General features: G+C 39.0%; 1 protein-coding gene across 3 annotated transcripts in view; it reads left to right on the top strand.

The window, feature by feature from the left end:
- Positions 1 to 10,348: 10,348 nt before the first annotated feature.
- The window catches only part of rasgrf2a (Ras protein-specific guanine nucleotide-releasing factor 2a), a 40,183-nt gene continuing 37,306 nt past the window's right edge, over positions 10,349 to 13,225 (top strand). The window contains exon 1 of one of the 3 annotated variants that reach the window (XM_051412409.1): positions 10,349 to 11,117. In XM_051412409.1, coding sequence (XP_051268369.1) covers positions 10,839 to 11,117 — 279 coding nt within the window. In that variant the 5' untranslated portion in view covers positions 10,349 to 10,838. The remainder of the gene's footprint in view (positions 11,118 to 13,225) is intronic. The other 2 variants (XM_051412408.1, XM_051412406.1) reach the window with 2 other exon arrangements.

Raw genomic sequence — 13,225 nt, 5'->3', positions numbered from 1 at the left:
AGAGAGGTGACACAGACTTGTCGTCAGGCAGTTCTAAGAAATGGTTAATCCATCACCACCGCAGCAGCAGCAGGAGCAGCAGGAGCGGCCGTGGCGGCTGCGGTGGCGGCGGCGGGTAGTAGAGCTCTGGAGAGTTACAGAGAGGCTGTAACAGGAAAGGTTGACAGAGATGAACACACAAGGTGAAGCACTATAGCAACCCAGCGCCACAGCACAGTCTGATTTGTCTTTTCATTAAAGGAGGTCTGATTCAGCAAAGGCCCATTAATTGTGAAACTGCCTCACAGGACTTTCTTTAGTTAAGTGCAGAAAGGAAAATTATTTTGTCCACCTTATCAATGACATCTCCATGACAACCATCAACGAGGCCGGATGACGGCACATGTTGTAATTGTGCTGGAGGAACTGTTCTTTGTGTCTGTGTGGGAGTGTGCATGCACCTGTGTGTGAATAAGATCCTGTGCATACACTCTGCATGCACACGCTTTAATTATTGTGCTGGAATCAGTCTTTGATTGATGTATTTTATTGATTGTGAATGTGACTTTGCATATTAAAACATAAAATACAGGCACCAAAGAAAGAATAAGAAGAGATGAAAAAGAGACACTGGCTGCAGTTTGTTTGCTGTTGTAGCAAACATTACATCATGTGAATGTACTGAACATAAAAGGTGATTTTTTTAAAGTGCCACATTATGATAAAAACCTGCAGGAGGCAAAAACTGTGCTGGCGTCGTGATATACCGAATGCTGTGCTGCAGGATTTTTAAGAAAAACATTGTTCTTTGTATCCTCTGCCCAGACTATTACTAACCCAGCTGTTAATTGTCCAGACCGTGGTACAGGGTTTCCATCACTTTTCTGTAGCCATAGAAACACAGTGACTTCACAGAGCAGTTCATGAATCCACCACAAGATGTCAGCGTAGGACAGTACGTCTCCATCATGTGAATTAGTTTTACACCCAGTTCCCAGTTTATAAGGTACACTGATTTAATGCAACAGTACTCTAATACATCCTCCTTTATAATGTTCATTTCTTTTTAAAAACCTTTATTAAACATCAGATAACAGACAGGCACTGTTGGTGGTTGTTAGACATACCTAACAATGAATCCAAGCAGCATACTTTAACAGAAAAGAGAAAACAGCAAACAAATAAACTAAACAAACAAAAACAAAACAAGAAACCTAAATTATAAGTTAAATTGAATTTAATTAAAGGGGGTTTAATTAATATGTAACACAAGTAATTCAGAGTCTTAAGGTACTTTCCTTAGGTATTTTCCAGGGAGGATTTAATGAAGGTGACCTTACCATACTGTGTTTCTATTATTTTGTCCACCCCATTCATATCAATGAGGGTAGAAGAAATAAGCACCAACTGCATTTTATACTATATTTCAGTATTGTACTGTTTACTTTGTCTGACAGCTACAGTAACTAATTACTTTTCAAATTAAGATTTTACATTAAAAAACAACGATGAGTTCAGACTTTGTCCTGTTTCTGTTTTAGATGTCGGTGAGTTGTTAGTTTCTTTTTCCAGAACTTTTCAGATGCTTCAAGTTAAATATTAACTATTCAAATGATCCATTATTTATAGAGAAGAAGTCAGAAAATTCAACAGATTTATGTATCCGAACTTTCAGATTGTCTATGAGTTGTTAACAGTTTCACCAAAAAGATAAATCCTCTTCTAAACCTCTCACATATATATGCATGGTTTTATTTAAATAACTAGTTGAGGTATAAAGAGGAAAAAATGATCAAATATTTCTCAAAAAGGAAAGAAAGAAAGTCTAAAACACGAATATTTCGTGTATCAGAGTTTAGTAATGATTTATGCTACTAAGCCTGTATGATACGATGCTATCGTTGCTGTATGGTCTTGCTCAGGTTGAAGCCTTTGTCATAGTCAGAGTAGGGCGGGTCATGACTTCACCATCCTGAGGGAGGAAAAAAAGGCAATTAAATGAGGTGGTATCTGATCGGTGCACAGGCATGTGTATAACAGAGCCCCTCCACCTGTTAACAATCTAATAACGCCTCTTAGAATCAGACATTTTACTGCAGAACAAGAACTAATACTGATTATACCTAATTTATTGGTTCTTTTAGGATATGAATACTTCTTCCACCACCGTCCGGGTTCAGGAAGGTTGAGTCTGGCTAAAAGTCTCAACGTCTGAGGGTGAAGCTGAGTCAGATGGGTTTCATTTCACGGTTTCTGTTTCTCACTTTGTTTCATATTCTAGGCTTCTTGGAAGAGTCTGCTTTTCTTTGTAACACTGTCGAGTGAGTAACAAAGGGAGTTAATAATATGTATGTTGGGTCTTTATTCCAGGAGAGGATTCTCTGCGGTATAAAAAGCAACACAACCGCTGCCCAGTTCAACTCTATACGGCGTTTGAGTCCTGAAGCATAAAAAAAAAAAAAAAAGAAAACCCCAACAAGCAGCCATTACCTGGACCTTTCCTCTGCCCTGTTCAGATGGAAATCAGCACTGTGAACAAGTACTCTCAGCTGGAAACAGGAGACACCCACGGGACTGTATGTTTAGCCATCATGACTAACCAGGCACCTGCTTGATTGCCCTCTTAGGGAAAGAACACACTTTTGTATTTGGAGATTTCTTTTCTGTTTTATAGACGCAGTGCTTGAGGATTGCAGAGCTTCCTCATAACAGAGTTACTGTCACAGCTCACAGCCTGAAGAGTCTTTCACATATGAACCAGGGCTACTGTATTGGCAAGAATCTGGCAAATCGGCACATGTCACTAAAACAGGGGTTACGATTCAATATATATATAATAAGGGTTTTTTTCCGGTCTGATTTTAGGAAAACACGCCACCATACGCATTAAATGTGAGTTATTTTTCAGTTGAGATCTGCTTGTTGTATTTGTCCCAGTGCCTCTAACATCCAACATTATAACCCTCAGTTTACAGCACTGATATCTAAACACAACAATCAATACAATACTTTTCTTACATGAATGCATTTGTTCATTTATGAAAAATATCCATGCAGACACACACACACTGGATTTATTTAAAATAACAGTTTCACATCACTTAATGTCAGTTTTGCTCTTTTATAGCATTAAGGTAAAAATACTGCACATTACATTGTACGCTAATACAATATTATTTTCTGAATGAAGCTATTTTGCACAATATATTCCACAAGCTTTTTTAGCTTTGACTTTGGACTTTGTGTTTGGACTCTGTGTTGTGGTGGGTGTCTGTCGCTTGTGGACGGATTCCATTTATAAGTTAATGTTAGCTAGTGTTTCGCACCAGTGTGATTAACATAAAAAATAAAACGTAAAATGCTTCAGAATCGTTCATATGGAAGATCCAAGTACTTCTTCTTCCACCACTGAGGGTTATGAGAGACCTCTGTCACATACAAGTAGTCATGTGATCCATTGTTCATATAAAAATATGAATTATAGCTGCTTTAATTGCTAATTTGCATATTTACTATGCAGCCTGAACTGGTGTCGCACAAGAGATCTTCCCTTATTTGTTTAACCTTGACACCAACATCCCTGGACAGGATTTCACCTGCAGCCACCACACAGTTTCCTGAAGGTGGGTGGGAATAAAAACAACCACATTTCTCCCCTTCTCAGAGAATTTAATGGATTTTTTTAACGCTATTTTTGAAAATATCAAAGCACAGAGAGACAAGAATAGATATATTTCTGTTATGTAGTACAAGAATGGCCCAGATAAATAAAAAAAACCCAACTATATCTGCAGACCACTAGACTAAAGCATTTGCAGTGTTGTGGAGGAGTTGTGCGTCTCCTCTGTCACTCGCTTGGTTCCACATAGGTGCTCTCCCCAAAAATAACACCACACAGCAGCAGATCTGCAGAAGCAGCAGCGAATATAAAGAAGTAACCACAAGAAATGTAATGCTGCAACAGCGAGTAAAGAAATCGTATAACTTATTTGAGAGAGAGAGAGAGAGAGAGGACTATTTAAACGACGCAGAGCTCGATCAGTAACGTTTGGTGGTTTATGTGTAGCAGACAGAGACACACACTGTAATAGTAATCCTCCATAATCCTTAGCTGGCTGTATCTACAGATGAGAGTGCTGCTATTAAAGCCCCTTATGTCCCCACCCAGGACCACCCATCACGCCGGGTCAAGTAAAATACTGAAAAGGAGAACTCTAATTGATATTCTTTTATATTAAATAACAATGTGTGGTGTGAACGGTGTCGCTTGTAGTGACGAATCCACTGATAATTAGTTTGAAAAGAGCTTTTTTAAACAGCATTCGTCTCATTGTTTCAGTTGTAGGACTCAAAACGTTTTTTGTTTTGGTTGCTAACATACCTTTAACAATACCTTTATAATGGGTCATTATCACTATCTGGTTGCTGCTGTTTATATTCACAACATCCACTGTAGAATTATTTCCTGGGTGTATATGTGTATATAAATAACTGTATATAGTTTTATTTTATTTTATATGCATGTAACATGAACCTTGTGTTGTATAATGATAAATAAATGTCTTTGATTCATTGATGATGTGTCAGTGTTGTGTTTGTTGCTCTCAGTGTGACTAATTATTCTGCTTTAAAGACACTGAAAACGTCAAATCCAGCATATTTCTCTTAACGCTGTTTAAAGATTTAGTTTTCCTAAAGAAAACCTCTTTAGATATTATTTAGTTTAAGTTCAAAGCTGAATGTGAAGCAAGCAAAAGTCAAACATTTACATTTGTTTGAACAAAATCTAATAGTTCCACTTTATAATTAGGCACCCAGTATAAAAGATTTATAGGTTCTAACTTATTACTCTATTATGCTTAATAAATAATTCATTCATTCTCTATAGGTCAGTTATTTCTTCAATAAGACTGTTGCAGCCGTCTGTACTTTTCACAATCTGGCCACCCAAAGGTTGTTATTACTGTATTAATAGTTTATAACCAACCTACAAGCATTTATAAATGATTTATTAACCATAGTAGAGTAATAAGTTCAAACCTATAGAACCTTTTAGGTGCCTAATTAGATTAGATTCAGTTTAAATACATTTAAATATTTGCAGCAAACACAACACTGACATTATTAATTAACTAAACATCATTAAGGAATCAAGAAACTGTATTTATCATTATATAACAGAAGGTTGCATAATGAAATGTGCAGTCCCTTCATGTAACACATAGTAAAAGATGTATAAAATAATATATAGAGTTATTTATATACACACACACACAGGTAGACTGATGTAGTTCATATTATAACGCATCCTATGAGCTTATTGAATGTTAATGACAGATTTTCGTTTAGTTCCTTATCCAGCGGAGTAAAAGCAGCAGAGAGAAACATGCTGAAGTGATGTCCTCCCCCTCCCACTCTGCAGGGAGGACAAGCAGCTGCAGTCTTTGTTATATGTTGTTATATGACAGTTGCTGTGTAAGCGTACAGGTTGTCAAACTACGAGCTGCTTTCCCCTTCAGGCTGAAACGCAGTAGAAACTGAGCAGTGTGTGTCTGGTGCCTGGCTGTGATGCAACGTGTCCTTGTCCTCTCCTTTAACCTCACAGGGATTGTTTCTCTCCGTGCGGCTCCACTGACGATATTAAGCCGCAATGAGACTTTTTTTTCATTTGTCAGCATTTCCACAGTTTGCCCGTGGACACACACACACACACACACACACACACACACACACACACACACACACACACACACACACACACACACACACATATGGTCTTTAAAGCTTTGGAAGTGATAGGAGGCGACAGGATGAGGTTAATCTACCTCAGTCGGTAATGGGTTATCTTACCGAGACTTTATAGTAACCTGTTTACCTACAAAACCCTGGATTACATTCATAATTCACTGTGCAGTGTGGTTATGGTTGTGGAGAGATTGTGAATATGTTTAATAAAAGCAGCAGTGGAATGTAACTAAGTACATTTACTCAAGTACTGTACTTAATATCTAGGACAATTATGGATCGTATCCTGATTACATAAATAAGTTACATGTAATTTGTTTCTCCCCAATGTTGATTCAGAGTGAGAGCTAAAACACTTTAATTAATCAATTACATGATCCTTTTTATGAAATTAATTACCAACAATTTTGATAATTAAAGGACAAATACCAAAAATCTTCTGGTTCAAGCTTCTCAAATGTGAATATTTGCTGCTTTTCTCTGTTTTATATGACTTTAAATTGAATATTTGGACTGTTGGTCGGACAAATTGAGCTATTTGATGAAGTTAGTTTAAGTTTTCAATCATAACAACTATTGCACATTAATAAAATAAAATAGTCCTGGCAGCAGATAAAGTGTAACAGACCCTCATCCTTCCGTGTTTTGCTGCTCTTTAATATTTCTTCCTGTATCATCAAACACTGTAAAACCAGATAAATTAATTTAACTCAAAAAATTGCTGAAACTGATTATGTTGAGTAAAACTAACTAAATTTTAAGAAAACATTCTGGATCAAGTAGCTTTTGGTAATTTTAAGTGACACTAACTTGGAATGTTTCTGTAACTTACAAAACAAAGTCACATAAAATCACTAATAAAAGCTGGTTGATGAAGAATCTTTTTTAGCTTTAAAAACTGAGTTACTGTTACTTAAAACTTTAAATTTAATCTGTTTCAGCAATTATTTTATCGCTTTACAGTGAATAAAAACTGGAGGAGGAAAATATACAGATAATGCAGAAATGACAACATATATAAATATTATATGTGTTAATATATTTTAACCTTATGCCAGTGACCAGATTCATACTTTTGTTTGTTGACATTTTTCCATCTTAAAGCTATTGCTCTCTTAGTTAATAGGTCTATTAATTAATTAACTTCTTCAGTAATATAAATAACCGTTAGTTGCAGCCCTGTCTGTTCTTATTCTATGCTATTTAAATACATCTAGAGAGACCTAACTCTCCTCTTGTTGTTTAGTGTCTTTGCCCTCAGCAGGCCTCATTAGCATCTGAGCATGTGCAGAAGAGTTTCAGGATCAAGGTGGGTTAGGAGTTGGCGTGCGGTCCCCTACCAGGCAGTCCTGTTTTAACATCCCAGTGGGCACAGATCTGCACCAGCGTGGGTTTGATTATTCTCCGTCAGCCCTGCCGATGTGGGTGGCAGCGAATCTGCTGAACCGGGAAAGATGCTTCAACTGAATGTGATTTCTTTTTTTAAAACGCAGTGTCTTTGTCACATTATCACTCAGATTATTAAATAAAACTAACGACAGGCAACGATGGAAGAAGTATTCAGATCCTAAAAGTAATAAAAACACACAAGAGCCCAAAATTCTCCGCAGTCAGGCAAAATTTTTGGTCATGGAAAAACTTGCATGGCCATTTCTAAAGGGATCCTTTGACCTCTGACCTCAAGATATCTGAATGAAAATGAATTCCCATGAGACTCCTCTTTGTGCCAATCTCATGCAGTTTGAAGCAATAAACATGCAGTTTTGTTGCATGTGATATAAATGTGTTATTTTCGCCTGTAGTGTGTTTGAATATTCCTGCATACTGGAGTCCATAAACACTTTGAATTGCAGTGGGAATGACTGAGACACACACTTCAGGCCACCCCTGCACTACATTCATTTAAAATAATGTGGATTTGTTTTACATTTATATACAACAATAACTTAAAATATTTAGTGTAAATCCCAAAATACATTTTCTGAATCATTCTGTTTGCATTTATTAATATTGAGACTGATATGACTCCATAAAAGAGGGAAACAGAAAATCAATAAAGACCAAAAGCAAACAGCTATTGTTCTGTATTGTTAAGATACAAAATGGTACCAGGATCCCTTAATTGATTGACTTCCAGTGCAGAGGGTCACCCTGCCCGCCATGCTCAGATTAGGAAACATAATGCAACATGAAGGTCTTGCTCATGGTGGTACTGTTGGGTCTCTGTAAATAATGTTATAAAAAGTTCGGTCTAGACCTGCTCTATTTGAAAAAGATCTAGCATTGGCCTTTACAAAAAAAATAATTAATTAATAATTAATTATTAATAATTAAAGACATTTAACATTCCCAAAAAATAACACAGAACAAACGATTTATATTCTAATTTGTTTCCACTAGAAACATCTGGCAGGCCAAATCGAGCCATATGGCGGGCCAACTTTAGCCCGTGGGCATCACTTTGGGCAGCCCTGTTTTTCTAAGCTCTGCATAGGTTCTGTATGTAAACGTCTCGATTTGTAAAGTAACTCAGATAGAAAATAGTCCAACCTTATATTTGCACTTGGGTAAACATACTTAGTGCCGTTGCAGCTCTGTCAGCAGGTCACTGCGGAGCAGAGTCGGGTTAGACTTCATCACAGTAAACTGATACTAAGCTGCCTAACAGATTAAAACTGGCATCGTCTGTGTGTGACATTGTGTCTTTTGATGGTGTGAGCGTGATACGTGTGTTACACTGCGTCCACTGGCTGTTAAAGTGTTGCATGTTTCTGACCCTGACCACAGCCAGACCTCGACCTCACCGCTGTGACCGTACGGGGGGGTCACATAGGGAGTCTTGTAGGGTTTAATACCCCTCCGTCCCCCCCTGCACCACCAACCACCAACCACCACGTCGTGTATGGTACGAGAACTGAAGTGAAAGGCAAACTCTGTGACGGCTTAGCTCAAACACACACAAATATACACACACACTCACAACATAACAGCTGTCTCCATGCACACACACACACACACACACACACACACACACACACAGAGAGAGAGAGTCTATTAGAGCACTTCAACATCTGTCTGTGTTTTCAGGCTGAATGACAGTTTCAAAAGAAACACCCATCTTCTGAAGCGTAACACAAATGTATAAAAATAGAAACTTCTGCTTTTGTCCACTTTTAAAATGTGTGTGTGTGTGTGTGTTTGTGTGTGTGTGTGTGTGTGTGTGTGTGTGTGTGTGGATGAGAGAGTGAGACTCAAAAGCACTTCTATAATGACACCATCATTTAAAAAGCGTTGAAAGAAAAACAATATTTAGACGTTAACGTTATATTTAAGATTAAAAGTAAAACACAAAGACAAGGATGCAGCCTCATGAGCCACAATCTGAAGTATACACACACACACACACACACACACACACACACACATATATATAATTGTATATTTCTTGTAAATTAGGTTAAACATGAATCAGTTTCTGTGGTTGAGGCGTTAATGTGCCACTCCCATGTCCAGCTGTATGATTAAGGTGTAACTGGTTGCTATAATTGTCCCTCCTGTGCAGACTCTGCGTGTTTTTATTGATCTTCTACGTTGTGTTAACTCGCACTAAATGTTTTAATCACACAACCAGAAGCTGCAGCTGTCACACTCGCACTGTGTCCAGTTTGGACAGGAGGTCAGAGGTCAGAGGTTAGGAAGGTTACTGTAACTCAAATTGCTGCAACATTTGATGCTGGTTCTGTTGATTAGAGTATCTGCCTCACTGAAGCTCACACAGACTGAGCAGCAACGTTGGACACACACACACCCCCTCCTCTCTTTTTCTGAGGCTCTCTGTCACAGCACTGCAGGCACACACACACACACACACACACACACACACACACACACACACACATACACACACCAAGTTTCTCACTGTGACTATTGTCTACACATCTGCAGTGCCCCGCCTGTTACCTCTCACTTGTGGTCTGATACTATGGTTGACACAGTGGTCAAATGTATAACTAGTCTGGTACCTGTTACATTAAAAATAGGATTGGTCTCAAGTTTCTAGGTGGATGATGGTGTAACATTTTATTTCATCTACTACTACACTGTTAACATTAAAAGTGATTTGAGTTCAGGTTATTGCAGCACAACAGAAACATTTATTTTGTAGGGGACAGAGACAGAACAAGCTGTGTGTGTGTGCATGTGGAGCCTTTGCTTTATTATTTTACACTCTTACATCAGAAGGCGCCCAACCTAACTCACTCTCGGTGTTTTGCGTTAATCGGGTGGTGGTGGCCTGGGATGGTATCAAACTCCCGGCCTGAATTATTGTCCCAGTCCGCCCCTGTTGTTCATATATTTATTTTACATCTTTTGTACTTGTTAATGTGTGTTGTTCCTTATATCTAGTGACATATAACTCTTTATTTAATTATACCTTGTATTTTCATTAAAAGAACTGAAATGATGAATAAAAGACTCGCGGTAACCTCCTTTAAACCCGGAGGTTATAATTACCGCACACCTGTCCAGCTGTGCCTTCAACTTTTGGCCCCTCCACGCGCTCTTACACCTGCGCTGTGGAAGGCGTTTCCAGGGCTCGTGCGCTCCCGCGAGGCGCCGCGGGCAGACAGTAGCAGCGCGCGCGGCGGGCAGCAGCGACCTGTCTCTTTAAGTTGGTGTCAAAGCCGATTACCGCTGATCTCCGTCGTGATTCTGTTTTCACCGTCTGTTCCCTCGATCTATTTCTGTTTGGCGCCGCTGACGCTCCGGTAACATTTCTCTTTTTCATACATTTATTTTATTTTTAACCGGCCGGATAAGAAAAAACGCTCCGGTAACTCCTCGGTAAAGTTTGGAGCATGGGAACGCCGTGAAGTGATCAGTGGAGCACCGGGTGTGATGCGCGCTGCGGGGCGGACTCTCCAACTTTTTGTGCCATGGTAAACCGGGATTACCGCTCCCTGCTAACGGACACATTAACCGCTTTCTCTCCGGTGCGCCTCCGCTAAAGATAACGAGTGAGAGCCCGGTGGTGATGTGATGTGATGCCCCGGGTTACTGTTTGAAGTTGGCACCAAAATAAAAACCACAAAACAAACCCGGGTGAAAGTAAGATGCAGAAGGGCGTGCGGTACAATGAGGGCCACGCTCTGTATCTGTCGGTGGTGGCGCGTAAAGAGGGCACCAAGCGCGGCTTCCTCAGCAAGAAGACCACGGAGAACAGCCGCTGGACCGAGAAGTACTTCGCCCTCTACCAGAACGTGCTCTTCTACTTCGAGAACGACCAGAGCACGAGGCCCTCCGGGATATACCTGCTGGAGGGATGCACGTGCGAGCGGGCACCGGCGCCAAAGGTCTCCGCCATCAGCAAGGAGCCGATGGAGAAACAGCAGGTGCGTCCCGGTGCTGGGAGAGCCCAGTTAGACCAGTTCAAAGTTTAAAAAGATGGAGACTGCTGTTGGAGGGGTTTTCCTTTAATTATCCCTCCGCAGTGCAGCTGCATTGTGGACTATTTATGAATTAATTTCTGTCTTTGTTGCACATTTAAAAGCAGTCTTTACTGCACATGCACGGTGCTATTGTTCTCAGCTGTAAGTCTCACTTCTCATTGTGTCAGTTTAGTAAAGAATAAATCCTCCAGGGACCCAAAATACAAGAAAAAGTGACACAGGGGCTGATAAAAACACACAAATCCTTAATATAGGAGATAATCACTCAAAATATCATTATAGAACAGTTTAAGGCTGTCAGAGCCATTGTTTTACTGTTTATACACACAATACAGCAGAAAACTGTAAGAGATAAAACTATAATACAGTCTGTTTACATGTAAAGAGATTTAACTACAGTCTGTAATTCACAGTTCAAACAAACATAAATGAGATACTGTGTGAAAGCCCCACATCAGCTTGTATGTACATATTACTGTAAATTAAACATGCTCAGTGTATTTGTGTGTATTCTGAAATAGAGCTGAGACTATAATTATTATTAGCTGACAGATGGAACATTATCCTGTAACTATATTTTGATTAAATGTCAGTTGTCAAGCAAGAAATACTCTAAAATACTCAGATTTTCAGATGTTTTCTGTGTTTATTTTGTAGTAAACTTAATAAATCTTTGGGTCAATCATTAGTTTTAGCCCTACACAGGATTATATCTTAAAATAATACATCAATGTTTTTATATCTTGATGGTTTCTCGTTATTTATAAAAAACATGACTTTAGTGTGCTTTCCTGCCAGCTTCCCGTTCCACTGGTTTGAAGTCTTGCTCAGAGAGAAACTTGCTCATATATAATGCACGCTTGTCATTTCAACACAATATTTCAGTTTTTTGATACACACACACACACACAGAAAGTCCAACCTCCAGTGACCTTGTAATGTGTGACAAAGTATCTCAACTCAACTAGCAGTTATTTCCATCGTTGATTTATTCTGCCGATTGAACCATTTCTATAAAGTGTCAGAAAATTGTGAAAAAAGGCAGACAGTCTGACGAAGGGTAATATTATGTTTACCATCACGTTTCCACCCAAAACTAAAAGGTTAGTGCTTGTATATATGATATTTAGAACATTAATGTATCAGTAAACAGCTGTTATCTAATATAAAGACACACTCACATGGTGTCTCACTCCCTCTGCCTGTGTTGTATCGCAGCCTCTCTGTGGTTTGTTTCCATAGCCGGTCTGCCGCTCTAGTGCAACTGATTTTATATCTACAACCTTTAATTTAGACACTTTAGTTCCTCCGAAGGTTCATAATTCCTGAGTGAAGCTCCTGTGGTGGAAACACGACTATAGAAGATGAAGAAAATCTGAAAATATTCCCATTTTAGAAGCTTGAACCAGTGAATATTTTGCCTCAAAATAACATAGATTATAAAAATAGTTGCTGTTGCTGTGTCATTTTCACTCCATCGATTAGTCGAGTAATCTTTCCAGCTCTAAACTCAACTTGTTCGATGTTTAGAAGCTTTGAACAGCATCTCGTCTTCATCGCTCTGATACTTCCAGAAAAATATTTGCTGCACACATCCCATCATCAGCTGCTCCTCTCATATAGTCCTGTGTAATGAGGCAGACATAAAGAGCCTTTTTTCTATTGATAATCTAATTGTAAACACAAATAGTCCTTATGAAAATATATCTCCTTTTGAAAGCTAATTTTAAATGACCCATATTCCTGTTAAATTCCTATTTATTTTTGCTGCTGCGGGGTATAAAGACATGTTTCATCCCATCAGCAGCTGCTGTAATGCAAACTAGTGGTTGAAAGCTAGTTTCCTTTCCACATTCGGTGCACTTTTGACCCAAGCCGGATCATATCAGTTAAATCTAATCCTCCCATCGATACGCAGGTAATCTGTCGCCCCTCCTCTGACACCCTGACTCCGTTTCTAGAAGCCAAAAAGCAGAAGTGTTGTTGTGTATTCGCAGCTTTTAGGGTGGTAGCAATCAATCTGCAGTCACGCTCCAGCTGGGTGAGAGTGT

The sequence above is a fragment of the Dicentrarchus labrax genome, unplaced genomic scaffold (genome assembly GCF_905237075.1).
Source record: "Dicentrarchus labrax unplaced genomic scaffold, dlabrax2021, whole genome shotgun sequence".
Classification (NCBI taxonomy): domain Eukaryota; kingdom Metazoa; phylum Chordata; class Actinopteri; family Moronidae; genus Dicentrarchus; species Dicentrarchus labrax.
The sequence above is the reverse complement of the archived record's forward strand: the minus strand, read 5'-3'. Positions and strand labels throughout refer to the sequence as shown.